Source organism: Lactuca virosa, chromosome 9 (genome assembly GCF_052849685.1).
Source record: "Lactuca virosa cultivar CGN04683 chromosome 9, Lactuca_virosa_CGN04683_v6, whole genome shotgun sequence".
NCBI classification, from domain to species: Eukaryota; Viridiplantae; Streptophyta; class Magnoliopsida; order Asterales; family Asteraceae; genus Lactuca; species Lactuca virosa.
The window spans coordinates 183,497,271-183,513,298 of record NC_136434.1 but is presented as its reverse complement, the minus strand read 5'-3'; the positions used below and the strand labels follow the sequence as shown (position 1 = coordinate 183,513,298).

The window sequence follows — 16,028 nt, the reverse complement described above, 5'->3', positions numbered from 1 at the left end:
TATATGTATTTACGATTAGTTATGTATACTTATGATTTTAACATTAAAGTAATTAACCACTACAAAACTCAATAGTTTTTTTGATCATATAAATAGTGAGAAACATAGTTGAGGCTGTTAGGCTTTAAAGAATGAGATTGAGAAAAAGGATATGGTTGAATGAGATAGAGAAAAAAAAAGATATAATAAGACAACATGCTCTACTTTTTTGTGCATACATTCATATTGAACGAGGAAGAAGAAATATTAGACTTTGGAATATACAAAACTACATAAGCAATCTTATTTGTTAATATAAATGAAAGTGATCTTATTTATACTGTTAGAAATTAGACTAAGTTGTATAATATGTGTGTGATCTTTTGATATTATCAGAAACAATACTTTGTTATATATATATATATATATATATATATATATATATATATATATATATATATATATATATATATATATATAGAGGTAGATTCAAATGTTTCTCACATCTATTGTGTGCTAGAATGCACCAATATAAATTTAGTATTAATTATATGTATATTAAATGCTATCCATACTTATAACTCATTTTTATGGAAACTAATTAAATTCGTCATTAATGTCAACAATAATATTCTTTCAGAATGAATTCATATCTAGAAGAATGAAAGTGTATTCCAACAGAATGAGAGTGTATTCTAGAATACACTATCGTTCTTCATATTCCATGCAACTTTATTGTATTTTGGTTAATTGATAAGGAAGTTTATTTCCCACTCAATTATATTGTAGTTTGTATATTAATATAATATTCTTAAATAGTATTTTATGTTCCATACAAAAATTAGATTAAAGATAATATGAAAAGTATTTTACAATTAAACATTTATGACGTTAAATTCGATAAAGAAAATTTATAAAAAATAGTGTATAACAAATGTTTGGTTAAAATAGCTATTTGTTGTTGGTAGTTTTTGATGATGTTTTTCTAAGAATCAGACTTTAAAAAACGGTATACCATATAAACTAAATTTAATATTTATTTATAACTTTATCAGAAAACAAATATAGACGAAAGGTAAAAATTTTCTTTGCCTAGGAGAAATTAGAAAACACGGGTTCGGTTATATATCTTCTAAATTCACGTTTACCCTCGCCTTTTATTATCGGGTCTGTCTCTCCACAATTCACGTTTAGTCGGAAGAATGCCTGCAAGCAGACGAACGAAAGAGAGGGAAAAGTGAAGGCGCTTCGGTCGATTTGCAAAGCCGAAATGGTCTCCAATTTCGAGGTCGAACTAGGCGAATGAAGGGGAAGTGAAGCCGGCGAAGCGCACCACCGACGGTAGTAGCAGAACGACATAAAATTCAACGTCATCGGCGATTACGGTTCACTGGGAAACAGACCCGAGTCCATACTACCACCACCGTCCGACTTCGACTCCATAGTACCATCACAGACCCGATGAAGCGCACAACGTTTCTTCGACCAAAACCAAAAGTACCCATCCTTAGAGGCGTACGTCGATCGGTGATGTACACATACGTGTCGCGTCTCTGCTAATCGGTTTTGCTTCGGGTCACGTATTATCCATGGAAGCCATGTTCAGCACCTCCCTCTGCCAATGAAGCGTCTCTCTACTTCTCCTTTCTTCCTTTTTCGTGTTCCATGTTGAAAGGAATAGACCAAGGGGTTTTCCGTTTTTGATTTGGGCTTCCACCTTCTCTTTAAGGTTCCTCACAAGTTCTGCTCAAAACTTTGTGTACATCGAGGTTCGTATACTGTGATTAATTTGGGTTTTTTTTTGTTGTTAGCATCGATTTGTTACAGCTGGTCAGTAACCTTCTTTACTTCACCATATTTAAGTTTGCTTTTTTTTGAAAAGAAAAATGTAAATTTAGATGCATATGACGTGTTTGATAAAATGTCTGAATGAAAAAAAATTAATTGAATTTCAGAATTGGAAGATTAAGCTAGGAATCTATATAGTTTTGGATGCCAGTTATAAAGGATCTTTACTCTCAATGATTTTTTTTATTTCACGTTTTCATTTGACAGCAGAGACCACCGATGGCTGCAGTCTTTGGATTGTTGGACATTTTTATCTGATGAATGGCTTCTCTTTTGTTGAAATAACGGTTCAGGCTTTTGGGTATGTGATTCAAAAATCTTTTTAGTTATATCAAAATCACATTCACCTGAAATATATACTCATTTCTTTCAACTATATAGACGCGACAATAGATTTTGCTCATGTGTATCCAACCTTTGTAGTCTCTGTGGGAGTGCTCTTCAAAGGAAAGGTTGCAACTGCTGCTGTGGTATATGAAATATCTTTTAAAATTCTTATTGAGCTTCTTTACATTTTTGTTGGTAGGTAGACTTTGTTGGGGATGCCATGTGTTGGAATACACACACACACACACATTTTTTGCGCTTTCTGGTATGAACTAAATCTTAGTGTCTGTCCTTCCAGAACATTGAGGCAAAAATGCCAGATGGTAAATAATTAAATAACAATCACATCATTTTGTTAAATACAATAACTTTATCCATAAAATTGACAATTTTGAATTTTCTCTGAACCAGGAAGTGAGTCATTTACCACAACAAGATCAGAAAAGAAACAACGAGGTGAAATCCATTTTTACTTGAAGGGTATTTTGGCATTTTAGTTACAGTTATACACTTCTGATGCTATCCAATCAATGTTATCAGCTGTCTCTTCAGCCATTTCTTTGCTGACAAATAAGAAAACAAGGGACCTCATTATGATTCTCAACTCGAAAAGGTTCGTACTTTACATAAATTTTATTTAAAAGTATACATAGTTTTGAGTTTTGACCATTGATCAATTTTCAGATTTGTTGAAATATTTGTTAGTACGCTTGAAGAAAAAAAACATCATGAAGCGAAATTGAAAGAGGGGTTAAAAGATTTAGCTATCAAACACATGGAACTTCAAAATTCATTGTCCTCAGTTTGGCCTAAGCAAGTGAGTTTAAAGAAAAATGTTTAACTCTATATATTATTATGAATTACGAATTATGAAATGTGTTTTGATAAAATATGGTGTATGTTTAACTGTAGGAAGCAGCGGTTGCAAAAACTAGGGAGTTGAAGAAGGTTTGTGAGACTACACTTTCATCCATGTTTGATGGAAGGCCTATAAAGATTATTGGAGAGATCAACAACATGTTGAGTATTGCGGGTGCCTGAAATGATATAATAGTTATCGTCATGTTCTTAAAACAGTTAAAGACTTAAGACACATAGTTTTTACTTTTTACAGGTAGTTTTATTTACTTTGACCAGAATTTGAATTTTGAATCATAATTAGTTACTGTTTTCATATTAGAAAATCAAGTCTAATTGATTGGTGCTACAGAGCTTGGTCGACGACTGAAAGTATTAATTTTCACTTTTCAACTTCAAAATTGTTGGAATTCTTTACCAATTTTAATACAAGTTGTAGAAAATGAACCTATTGATCACCAAGATGTTTTCCCTCATGTCCAGGGATGAAGCATGCCATGTTGGGTATGTAATATGTAATATTCATGCTCATTTGATTACTCGCACAGGTAGGTAACAACTCATGCTTTCTATGTATTTTAGTTATTTGTTGACATCATTTGAAGTAATTTACTTTTTGAAAAACTTTTTTTTCTTTTATAGAAGCATAAGCGGGACTGGGAAGAAGAGAAGTGGGTGATTGTAACTTTTTGTAGATACAGTGCTGACTTACTTCCAAATTGGACCTGAGCGTGTCGATAACAAGTTCTTGGGCGTTAGAGAGATTAGCCTGTTGGGAGATGATCATATTTGCATAACATGCCTCTTCGTTACTTTTAATCAATTTTATAGAACACCCTTTTCGTTTTTCTGTCAATTAAACAATACCCATTCGCTGATTTTTATTAATTCCTCACTAAATAATCGAATTTGAAGGCAAAGTACGTATGGAAAGAGAAAAAACCAGAAGATTTTCCAGCAACGGAAGTTAAGATGGATAAAATCCTATCTGGGTAGTTGGTAGGGATGCATTTTCTGCAGGTAAAAACATGAATTTCGATTAAGTTTTTGAACAATTTCTTCGATTATTGGAAAGGAATTTATGAAATTGAAATATGTTGCTGTGATTGCAGATAACAGTGGTTCCATGGCGGCGATTCGTGCCGCTTGTAAAGGCTCTAACTATGTTGTTCATGTTTGATATTACCTGTCAGGTTACATCACATTATATGTTAATAATTAACTTTTCTTTTATTATTTATTATTATTGGTGGTTTTTTTAAAAGGAAACTGTTAATTGAATTATGATTCTTTGAGTTTCAGTGTAGTTAATTGGTATCAAGAAGCAAGAAAACATAATCAGGTAAATGGATGTTACTTTTTATTTCAGTTTAAAACTCTTTGAAAATTGACTACCAATTTTTTTGTATGATGATTCCGGCGAAATTGATTGGTTGCAGATGGGTAATCTATGAAATCAGTAGCTACAAATTCAGCCAACTGACCCTGTCTAACTTCGTTCGTAAGGCTTTCTTAATTATAACTATTTTTTTTTTGAATTCGTGCTTCCAGTAAAGGTTTTGTAATAAAATAAAAAATAACATCTCATTGTATGCAAATTATCAAATCTGGACGACTTTTCCCTTAATGATGTTTTTCCCATGACATGAAATTGTTGCCCGAGTTTGTATTGTTGCTCACCGGCTTTAATAAGAATTTTCAGAATTGTGTATATAGGTTGGTTTTGGTTGAAATTCTTCGGGAGGAGTCCATGAGTTGATCTTCTGAAAATTAAACGCCAGCAAAAGCTTACGTTTTGGATCAATGTTTATAGCGTTTTTCTGGCAAATTACACAGAATAGCAACATACTTTAATGTCGATACCAACTTATGCAATGTACTTCATTATTTGTTTCACAAAATGACACGTTCCGCCCCGCGCAACGCGCGGGAAACCCCTCTAGTATATATATATATATATATATATATATATATATATATATATATATATATATATTCTAAAGGAAAAAATAATAGCTTTCAACAATAATCTTTCACACTTTTTTATATTTTCATAAATTAATTTGTTTTTCTAATATTTATAATTTATAAATAAAAGAAATTTTAAAAGAAAGAAATTAATAACATATAACAATATTTTAATTATATTTGCACAAAATAGGGATATTCGCCTACTAACTTGTTAATCTAGGTTGATTTTTGATAAATGAATCTATTTATTAATGAGATAATGACTTGAGAGGGTAACAAACTTTCAACTTTGTTCACATTTATTCATCAGATTTTTTTCGTGCTTGATTTACCTCTGAATTATTTGAAATTATTCACATTTACCCTTATGACCGACTATATACCCGATCATAAGGATAAATGTGAACAATTTCAAATAATTAAGAATAAATTAAGCATGAAAAAAGTTTAATGACTAAATGTGAACAAAATTGAAAGTTTGTTACCATTTAAATCCATTATCTTGTAAATGATTCTAAATGTTATTGTGTAAGGTACTAGAAACAACATTTTGAAATACATAGAAACGACTTTAATCACATAGACATTGAAGAAACAAAGATTGTGGTGGTTTCATTCATGTACTTAGGACATAGGCAACGATTTTCACTCCACCGGGAGGGGACGGTCGTTGTAGATCGTGCGAGGAAGAGAGAACATATGATAAAGAAGCAGAATATAATACAATGTTAAATTTGAATGATGTTTTTCTATTTACAAGGATACAAGCTTTGATTAGAGAGTGTGGATGCATAAGATCAAGGTCGTGAAGTAGTGCATGAGTAGTCTAAGTGCTAGTTGTCTTTACATTGTTTGTGCAATTTGCCTAATTTTCACTGTTTTTACTTTCAACTTGTTTTGTCGATACTTTTCTTCGTAGTTATTACTCGTATCTACCTTTTCTATTTGTATGTTGGTTCTATATGTACCTTTTCACCATGCTCCTTTTGATTTTCGATATATATTTCGTTTTATTGCTTGTATATGTGTCTTTTTGTATTTGTGAAACTCTATTGATTATTTCTTCTTTGTGGGTTGGGGTTTCACTTATACGTGAGTAAAATAACTCCAGTTAAAAGTTTATCTCATTGACTACGATTAAAGCAATGAGCTACAACATGCTTTTGTGATACACATTCTATTCTGTAATACTCCTTACAGACACAACACACAACAAAATAAACTAAGAGATGATTACAATAAGGGATAATGACTTGAAAGGGTAACAAATTTTTAACTAGTTAATACTTAGTCACTGAATTTTTTTTTCGTGCTTGATTTATCCATAAATTATTTGAAATGTTCACACTTTATCCTTATGACCGATTGTAACCGGTCATAAGGGTAAAATGTGAACAAATTCAAATAATTCATGTGTAAATAAGTACGAAAAAAAATTCAGTAACTAAGAGGGTGTTTGGCTTTCCTTTTTAAATGACTTTTGAGACTTTTGACTTATCCAAAAAGTCAAAAGTTTAAAAAGTTGTTTGGTAATTTGAAAAGATCTTTTAAATTATCTTTTTGAGAAGAAGAAAAATGAGGGGGTTAAGAAGTCACGAATCTGTGACTTTTAGCAACTTTTGTCTTTTTTCCCTTTGCCCCCTCAAAAGTTTTAACAAACACATTTTAAAATTTATCTTTTGGAAAAAGACATGAATCAAAAAGTTCTTTTCTAAAAAGGACTTTTTAGTTTAAAAAGCTATTCCAAACACCTCCTAAATATGAATAAAATTAAGGGATAATGACTTGATAGGGTAAGATACTTTTTGAAATGTACACATTTAGTCCTTATTCTTTTTTTTTTTTTGTAAAATAAACTCTTATACTTTATTAATATGTACACATTAGGTCCTTTTCACCGGATTCTACAGGTTTTGCTGACGTGGAGGGGTTTATTTTACAAAAAAAAAAGAATAAGGACTAAATGTGTACATTTCAAAAAGTATCTTATCCTATCAAGTCATTTTCCCTTTCTTTTATTTTGTTGAAATGAAATACCCAGGTGGCATCCACATATCCACAACGAGATTTTTCCAACTTTTATTCATCATGAAAAAGAGGGAGAACCCCGATCTCCGACGACTCCTTTGTGTGTTCCTACACATCACTGGTAGCAAGGAGGAATGATGGCAAAAACAACAAGGTCGAATGGGGAGGCAGGAGGAAGTAGAGACGGTAGTTGGCGGCGAGGAGCTGCTCTGGTAGCCCCCTCGTCGATTCTTTCTTCTTTTTCTGGCAACATATCTCAAAGATGGAGGCAAAGAGAGACAGATCGGAGAAACACAACAGGTAAAGGGTGTTTGGCTGTTGCTGTTCGACCGGAAGGAAGAGAGAAGAGAAAGAGAAGGGTCGCCGCCCTTTTCTTGTTGCTGGAGGATCACCCACCTCCGGTGACTAAGCTAATTAATTGCTATTTAGTGCCACTTGTGCTTCCACATCAGCAAAACCTGTAGAATCCGGTGAAAAGGACCTAATGTGTACATATTAATAAAGTATAAGGGTTTATTTTACAAAAAAAAGAATAAGGACTAAATGTGTACAATTCAAAAAGTATCTTACCCTATCAAGTCATTTTCCCTAAAAGAAAATTCGTATATGACCGGTATACCGGGTATAGCCGGTCACAAGGATTGCATTGTTACAAAAAATAAAGTATAAGGGTTTATTTTACAAAAAAAAAAAGAATAAGGACTAAATGTGTACATTTCAAAAAGTATCTTACCCTATCAAGTCATTATCCCTAAAATTAAAAGTTCCTTACCCGAGATAAGTCTTATCCCTTTATTAATATACTTATAGACTAATAACTAAGGGATAATGACTTGAAAGGGTAACGAACTTTCGACTTTGTTCACATTTAGTCACTAAACTTTTTTTCGTTATCTATTTGCCATTGAACTATTGAAACTGTTCACATTTTACCCTTATGACCGGCTGTTACCGGTCATAAGGGTAAAATGTGAACAGTTTCAATAGTTTAGTGGCAAATAGATAACGAAAAAAAGTTTAGTGACTAAATGTGAACAAAATCGAAAGTTCGTTTCCCTCTAAAAAGTTCAATGACTAAATGTGAACAAACTTCCTCTTGTATTATGTTTTAGCAAATTATTTATTTTTGTTAAATTGTAACAACATTTGTTGATGAAGAAATCTATAAAATAAAAAAAAAACCCCGAAAAATATATTAAAAAAACGAAAAACCGAAACCGAAATAAAAAACCAATGGTTTGGTATTTTCCAAAATAAAAAATCACAATTTTCCAATCTGATTTTGGTTTTACAAAAATTCAACTTTCGGATTTCCATATCTAAATCCCTCCCCTTTTATAATCGAAAAATGATTATAAAACCAAAAAGGGAATGGGAAAGCGCTCAATTCAGAATTTTCTATCCAAAACTCCTCCTTTATGACATGAGAGATAGAGAGAGAGACATGTAAACACCTCTATATAAGGTGGGTTCATACCACATGTAGAGGTGTGCTTGAGAGATGTAACATTGAAAGTGTTAGTGTGTGTTAATTATGTAGATTTAGATCTAGATCTTTTTTTGTAAACACCTTTCATAATCGAATGCATCTCTTAAACACCCAAATCACCGTGTTCTTTAATTCCGCATGCCAAACCGATGGTCATAATTCACATCAGTGAGAATGATTCATTTTTTTGTAAAACCAAAATCAGATTGGAAATTTTGATTTTTTATTTTGGAAAATGTCAAACCATTGATTTTTTATTTCGGTTTCGGTTTTTTGTTTTTTTTTAAATATATTTTCAGGGTTTTGTTTTTTTTTATTTCATAGATTTCTTCGTCAACAAATGTTGCTACAATTTAACAAAAATAAATAATTTGCTAAAACATAATACAAGAGGAAGTTTGTTCACATTTAGTCATTGAACTTTTTAGAGGGAAACGAATTTTCGATTTTGTTCACATTTAGTCACTAAACTTTTTTTCGTTATCTATTTGCCACTAAACTATTGAAACTGTTCACATTTTACCCTTATGACCGGTAACAGCCGGTCATAAGGGTAAAATGTGAACAGTTTCAATAGTTTAATGACAAATAGATAACGAAAAAAAGTTTAGAGACTAAATATAAACAAAGTCAAAAGTTCGTTATCCTTTCAAGTCATTATCCCAATAACTAATAATAGATTGTTCCTTTGTTGTCACACAAAATAAGGGCAGAATAGTAATTGACTAGTTGACTGATATACCAAATAGATTAACTCTTTAAAACAAACAAAAAAAGTGTGTGACAATTGACAGGCACTGATTAGTTTATAAGTAGCGAAGTGTTTTATGGTGGAACAGAGAATCAATCAAACACCAACTCCTCTGTGCTCATCAACAACAATGGCGATAACACAAGGCAAATGGATTAAGGTCAACTTCTCCTTCATTTCTCTTTATCACTTTTGCATATCATCATCATCATCACTTTTCTGCTTCATTTCCATCACTTATTTGTTTCAACCATATACCAACTAGATTTAGTGATTCGCTTCGATTGTTTTTTAGATTGATCTTAACTCATCAGGCTATGGCTAGGATTTGTTCTAATTTCCTGTTAATTTCTTTGTTACTGGTTTGAGGTATATACACATAGGGTTTTACGAAGAGATGGAAGTCGATTATGATCTGTATATGTGATGCATGTCAATCATGTCTCCGAAATTCGTGTTTCTAACCAAAAACCATGTCAAAATCTTGCACAAATGTAAAACCTAGAAACAATAGTCTTCGAAATTAGGATTTATTTACAGCTTGTTCATGAAGAAGATGTAAGTGATAAACTTAAATTCAGTCAATTAATGTTTTCAAATCCGAGGTAAAATCACTTTCAAAGTGGTCAAATTCATATGATTTGATTCATGGAGAGACTCGTGGATCCCATTTCCAACTCGGAATCCCACTTAAAAGCAAACCCCCTTTCTAAATCCACCGTTGATTTCTTATCTAATTGTCGTAATGATTCCTCTCTAGTCTCTACTTACAAACAAGATCATATTAGCATTCATCATCCATGGATGATTTGATAAACTTTAGATCTTTCATAATTTTCAGTTGAACCAAAAAGGAACGGGACCCGGAGCTCGAAGCTCACACGCAATCACCATTGTTGGAGAAAAAGCTTACGCCTTTGGTGGCGAATTCACCCCACGTGTCCCAATCAACAACTCCCTCTACATCTTCAACCTCACCACCCAAACATGGTCAATAGCCGAAACCACCGGCGACATCCCACCGCCACGTGTCGGCGTCACAATGACCGCCATCAGCACCACAATTTACGTCTTTGGCGGCCGTGACGCCACCCACGCAGAGCTCAACGAGCTCTACTCGTTCGACACCTGTACGAACGAGTGGGCCCTACTGTCCACCGGGGACAATGGGCCCATTCACCGTAGCTACCACTCCGTAGCTACGGATGACCGCCACATGTATGTTTTCGGTGGGTGTGGGGTCGCGGGTCGGTTGAATGACTTATGGGCTTATGATGTTGTTGAGAAAAAATGGGTTGAGTTTCCTTTACCAGGTGATAATCTGAAAGGTCGAGGTGGGCCCGGGGTCGGGGTGGTTGGCGGGAAAATTTGGGTGGTTTATGGGTTTGCGGGTATGGAGGTTGATGATGTACATTTTTTCGACCCGGATAGTGGAAAATGGATCGAGGTTGAAACCACGGGTCAAAAACCGACACCAAGGAGTGTGTTTTCGAGTGTTGTGATTGGGAAGTATATATTTGTGTGTGGTGGTGAGGTGGACCCCAGTGATTTGGGTCACATGGGTGCGGGTCGGTTTACCCATGAGGTGTATGCGTTGGATACGGATGCGCTGACGTGGCGGCGGGTGGAGGATGGTTTTGGTGGTGGTGATGATCACCCGGGCCCGCGAGGGTGGTGTGCGTTTTCCGGTGGGCGGTTTGGTGGTGAAGATGGGTTGTTGGTGTATGGTGGGAATTCGCCGAGTAATGATCGGTTGGGTGATATTTACTTTTTTACCCCTTGTTTAGATTAAGGATTTTAAAAATGGTGTTTGATGCTTGGTCGTCTTTTTTCTTTTTTGTTTTGTTTATTAGTTTAAGATGTGAGTGGAAGTATGCTGTGATTACATTAATGTGATAATAAAAATGGCTTCCTTGTAATCTAATTTAACCATTATGTTTGTTTTAAGAATAAAGATTGCACTAATGTTCAATTTGGTTATAAACTAATATCTACGAATCAACTTGACATATAAATATATAGGTTGAAGTAACATAAGTTCAAATAGCAACACAGTTACAAATAGAGTATACAAAATACATTTGACATTCATGCTTTGATAACAGGTTCCGCAATTATTCACACTTATAGTAGAAGTAAGAAGTATGGGAAGTTTAGTATCTTTTGAGTGAAAAAACGTTGAGTTGTTAGTTAGGCAGTTAATTTGTTTGATGAAATTGGAAACGTAGGAGAAGTATTTCACAGGTTAGTTTCTTTTTAGGATGTTCATTTCAATCGGTTCATACCCTGTTGTGGTTATGTTGTTATTTGGATGATAAATGTGATGTTTATAGAAATCTAGGTTGAGACTCATCATTTATCATGTGTTCTTTAAAAAAAATCTCGCTGTTCATTATAGTTAGGGCTGTTCAGTATTTGGATAAAACCGAATTGTCCAATTGGACAATTTGGATTGGACTATTTGGTTCGGATTTTTGGATTGGTTTTCGATAAAACCGAATTATTATTTTGGATTTTAGATTGGTTATGGTTTATAAAATAAGAATCGAATAATCCAAAAAAACCGAATAACAATTTATTATTTATTTATTTATAATAGATATCTATAATTATTTATTAAATTTGTAATTTATTTTTTGAAATAGGTTCAAAAAGTTTCACCAAGTAAAAAATATTAATATACATTTTCTCCCAAAAGTTTTTTATCTATAAAATATTAAAATATAATATACCTTCTTAATAATTGTTTATAAATTTCAAATCGTAACTAAATAATTTGTTTTTGCTTCTTGTGTAAAATTCGGTAATATTATAATTATGTCATTTTAAAATATTTTAGTTTTTAAAAACCGAATTATAAAAACCGATCCAACTGAATTTGTAATTGGACCGGATCGGATCGAATTTGAATTTAGTTTGGACTATTCGGATCCTTATTTTGAAAACCGAAATCAATTTGGATTCACTTGATTGGATTGGATCAAACCGATCAATCCAAACGAACACCCCTAATTATATTCACTTCATAATTTGTTGTGGTTATATGTTATTTTGATTATGATATTGAAATCACGTTTTTCGATTATATATATATATATATATATATATATATATATATATATATATATATATATATATTATAAAAAGTGAGGCAGCGAGAAGTTAACCACTTCATATGAGTAAAGGATGAGAGGAGAGTAAAAGAAAAATGACAGTGACGATGAAGTGACATAGAAAAAGTGAAAGGTGGTGAAAGTGTACATCCATCAGCCTAAAATGGAGGGGGAAAACAGTGTTAGGAATAAGGGATAAACAGATTGTTTGGATTCTCTGAAAGTCGTGATTCACTATCAAATTAAAGTATTTCGATGGTATAGATGAAACTCAATTGGATGAAAGTCAGAGATTACGAAATCAGATAATGTATTTGAAATGTTCTTGAAGAAGTGTACAAGAAAAATGACCAAAAAACGGCTATATGATTTCCGTCTGAAAATTGTCACAAGACAGTTACAAAACAGTTATAAAAACTGCAAAACCTGTCATAATATAGATCTCACGGAAAAGGGTCAAAATGAGTCTATTTTTCTAAAAATCAGATTTTTGATGCATTTATTTAATATAGCAACATAACCCAAATAAAAAAAATTGCGCTAACCTGACAACTCGACCCCAACCAGGGGATCTGCCCCTTGGACCCCGCCAGGGGCGCTGCCCCCGAACCCCCTTTTTTTAGGGGTTTCGCCCCTAAATAAAAGTATACTTTGAATCTTTGAAACTTAAACAATGAGTTTTTGACCATAACGGGATAGTTGAAAAAAATATTTACCATTCTAGTGTCCTTTCATAAATATTTATCAAAATGGTATTTTTTTCATTTTCTTTACTTTTTAGTTTTCTTTTTAGTTTTTTTTTTTTTTTTAAATATCTTATTTTTTTTTTCTCTTTTATTCCACCTTTTTATTGTTTTTATATATTTTTTTTTAAATGACAACTATTATTTTAGTATTTTTACCTTTTTTACAGCTTTTTTAAATAGCAGTTTTTTTAATCTTTTTTTTCTATTTTTTTTTAAATATCATTTTTTCTTATGCAACCCTTTTACCATCAAATTTTCGCCATCAAAAATTAAAAATACAATATATTTTAAGGTGCAAAAACTCAAACATTCACATATAAAAAAAAACATCAAAACCTCAATATTGTTTGTTACAAGAAAAACATCACAAAATAAACTCCAACATTGTTTATTACAAAAAGAAAAAAAAACATCACAATTAGCTTGAACTTGAACCGGTAACAAATCCTTACCTGTAAAAAAAAATAAAAAAAATAACAATAAGAGGAAATAACCACAACAAATACCATAAAAATATTTTTTTAAACTACCTTGGCATAGACGGACATCGTTTTCGATTATGCCCTGGTTGCCTACAAATTCCACAAAGATTGGCATTTCTTCCTTCTTTAATATCCATACCATTTTTTAGTCTTGTTGAACGAGGGCGACCTTTTTTATTTCGTAATAGTTCTAAATTTGGAAGTAATTTGTTAAATGGTGATTGTGGCCAATACGCTTCGTGAGGAAGCGGAGAGAACTCAGATGCCCAAGTAGCACAATAATATTCAATCGAGTAACATCTATCAACATATTGCCAACTATTCAAAGAGAGTTTGGCACATGCACTCAAGACATGAGAACAAGGATATTTAAATGCCTCCCATTTACCACATGTGCAAGTTTTTTGTTCCAAATTAACTATTTGCATATTTCGACCTCTTTGAGTTATCAACTCAAATATACCTTTTTCTCGGTTAAAAGATCTTAAGGAATGTGCACTTGCTTTTGCCATCAAAGCTACTTGTTTTACCACAACATTTGGAGTATGTGCATCTCCATGGGCTTGAGAACTAGATCCTAAAGGACGTCTAACCTCAAAATAATGCACCATTCTATAGAATGTAAGTTGCACACAAGCTGTGATTGGTAAAAAACGAGCACCTTTAAGTACACTGTTGAAAATCTCTGACAAATTTGTTGTGAGCAACCCATACCTCCTTCCACCATCATGTGCAAGTGTCCATCTATTAAGTGGATGACTCTCCAACCATTCTCGAGCACGAGGATTTAACTTCCCAATTTCTTCCATGATGGAGTTGACCTTTCGAATTTGATTCTGACTCCCGGCACGATAAGCTAAAGCTTTCAATTCTGAATTACGAAACTTGTCATAAAAGTTGCTGATGAAATGTCGTAAACAATACCTTTAAAATTAAAAAAAAATAATGTAAGTTAATGAAACAAGTTATTGAAATGTCCTAAAAGAATACTTAAGATATAACAATACCTATGAAAACCACGTGGCTCTAACCATGGAGATCCATGCTCATTGACAGCCTTAAGAATTCCACCATGACGATCAGATATTAGACATATGCCTTCACGTTCTTTCACCACATGATTCTTGACATGAGAAAGGAACCAATCCCAAGTATCATAAGATTCATTTTCTACAATAGCAAATGCAAGTGGCAAAATTTGATTATTACCATCAACTCCTATTGCAATTAGCATCTTACCCTTGTATTTACCATACAAATGTGTGCCATCAATGCTAAGCACCGGTCGACAATAGTGAAACCCTTTGATAGAGGGAGCAAAAGCCCAAAAAACACGCCTAAATTCAACTTCATCCACATCATTCGATCTTGAAACACACCATTCAACTATAGTTCCTGGATTGAACTTTTGAATTGCGCCTAGATATTTTGGTAAAGCAACATAAGACTCTTCCCAGTTTCCAAACACATGTTCAATTGCTTTTTGCTTTCCAACCCAAACCTTCTTATATGAAGGAGTATAGCCCAATTTTTCAACTATTTCAGCTCTCAAAGCCGGAATACTGATAGAAGGTTGCTCTTTTATAAGGTGTCTAGTTTCCATAGCAATCAAGCTTGCATCTAGGTTCGGATGGTCTAGAGAAAGCTTATAGTGTAAACAAGTATGCGGACCTGTATACGATGTGATTTCAAAATAACCACTACGTTTACGTTTACTTGCATGAAGTTTCCATTTGCAACCAGATTGTAAGTACAACTTGCATCTTAGAGTCCAAATAGTTGGGCGTGACTCAATGACCTCAAATTGTCTATGTGTCCTAATGCTATGGATCTTGATTGCTCTAACAAGTTCCTCTTTATCCTTGAAAGAATCTTTTCCCAATTCTCGCGTAAAATCATTCTTACTCGTTGATTGTGTCATAATCCAATTGCCATCAATAGTCAAATTTGTTCCTTCTATATTAGTAAAAGTCGAAGGTACTTCAACATTATTGTCAAAAGATGCTTCCTCGTCATCTTCATCTCCAATTCCATCTTCCAATATTTCATTTAACTCAACTTCATTATCTATATTCATCACATTAGTCACAACAGCAGCTTGAGAGATTATAGAAAAATTCTCCCTGTCAATCATATCTATAATAGAATTCATCTACAAAACAAACAAAAACAAACAAAAATTGATCAAAAAATGATCATGCGAATTTGTGATAGCAAGAAAAAAGAAACATAATGACATGTTTGCAATCAATTCCATCTACAAAAAGATTTGAAAAAAAAAACAAGCTGTGATTTTCCATCTACAAAAGCAAATAAACAAAAGCAGAAATTGATCAACAATTCGTCCTAACTAGATACATACTGAACTTAGATAATAACCTCTCAAAATCCTTTACTAATGAAATTCAGGTATAGTACCTTCACTAATGAAATTCA

The 16,028-nt window shown here is 32.9% G+C and overlaps 2 protein-coding genes across 19 annotated transcripts; both read left to right on the top strand.

The window, feature by feature from the left end:
• The first annotated feature begins 1,063 nt into the window (after positions 1–1,063).
• On the top strand, positions 1,064–4,913 carry LOC145137673 (CDK5RAP3 protein homolog). Of its 18 annotated transcripts, none has more exons than XM_079071799.1 (15): positions 1,068–1,748; positions 2,038–2,128; positions 2,209–2,279; positions 2,354–2,419; positions 2,566–2,610; positions 2,695–2,767; positions 2,839–2,971; positions 3,067–3,268; positions 3,335–3,384; positions 3,496–3,560; positions 3,655–4,032; positions 4,125–4,205; positions 4,315–4,354; positions 4,452–4,513; positions 4,729–4,913. In XM_079071799.1, exons 2-8 carry the CDS (start codon positions 2,085–2,087, stop codon positions 3,193–3,195), a joined length of 561 nt encoding a protein of 186 aa, XP_078927925.1. In that variant the 5' UTR covers positions 1,068–1,748; positions 2,038–2,084; the 3' UTR covers positions 3,196–3,268; positions 3,335–3,384; positions 3,496–3,560; positions 3,655–4,032; positions 4,125–4,205; positions 4,315–4,354; positions 4,452–4,513; positions 4,729–4,913. The 18 variants fall into 18 exon arrangements, with proteins under 18 accessions (XP_078927929.1, XP_078927925.1, XP_078927928.1 ...); XM_079071802.1 differs by having other exon boundaries at positions 3,496–3,564; XM_079071803.1 differs by lacking the exon at positions 3,335–3,384 and having other exon boundaries at positions 1,064–1,748; positions 2,860–2,971.
• A 4,369-nt stretch (positions 4,914–9,282) lies between these two features.
• On the top strand, positions 9,283–11,175 carry LOC145138768 (Galactose oxidase/kelch repeat superfamily protein). Its single transcript, XM_079072790.1, has 2 exons — positions 9,283–9,411; positions 10,093–11,175. The coding sequence occupies exons 1-2, from the start codon at positions 9,328–9,330 to the stop codon at positions 11,041–11,043; spliced, it is 1,035 nt and encodes a 344-aa protein (XP_078928916.1). The 5' UTR covers positions 9,283–9,327; the 3' UTR covers positions 11,044–11,175.
• The last annotated feature ends 4,853 nt before the right edge of the window (positions 11,176–16,028 follow it).

Coding starts and splice junctions, on each gene's coding strand:
- LOC145137673 (XM_079071799.1), top strand. CDS start 2,085: ATGAATGGCTTCTCTTTTGTTGAAATAACGGTTCAGGCTTTTGG. Junction 2,611..2,694: donor ATCAGAAAAGAAACAACGAG/GTGAAATCCATT, acceptor CAATGTTATCAG/CTGTCTCTTCAGCCATTTCT. Junction 2,972..3,066: donor CCTCAGTTTGGCCTAAGCAA/GTGAGTTTAAAG, acceptor GTTTAACTGTAG/GAAGCAGCGGTTGCAAAAAC.
- LOC145138768 (XM_079072790.1), top strand. CDS start 9,328: ATGGTGGAACAGAGAATCAATCAAACACCAACTCCTCTGTGCTCATCA. Junction 9,412..10,092: donor CACAAGGCAAATGGATTAAG/GTCAACTTCTCC, acceptor CATAATTTTCAG/TTGAACCAAAAAGGAACGGG.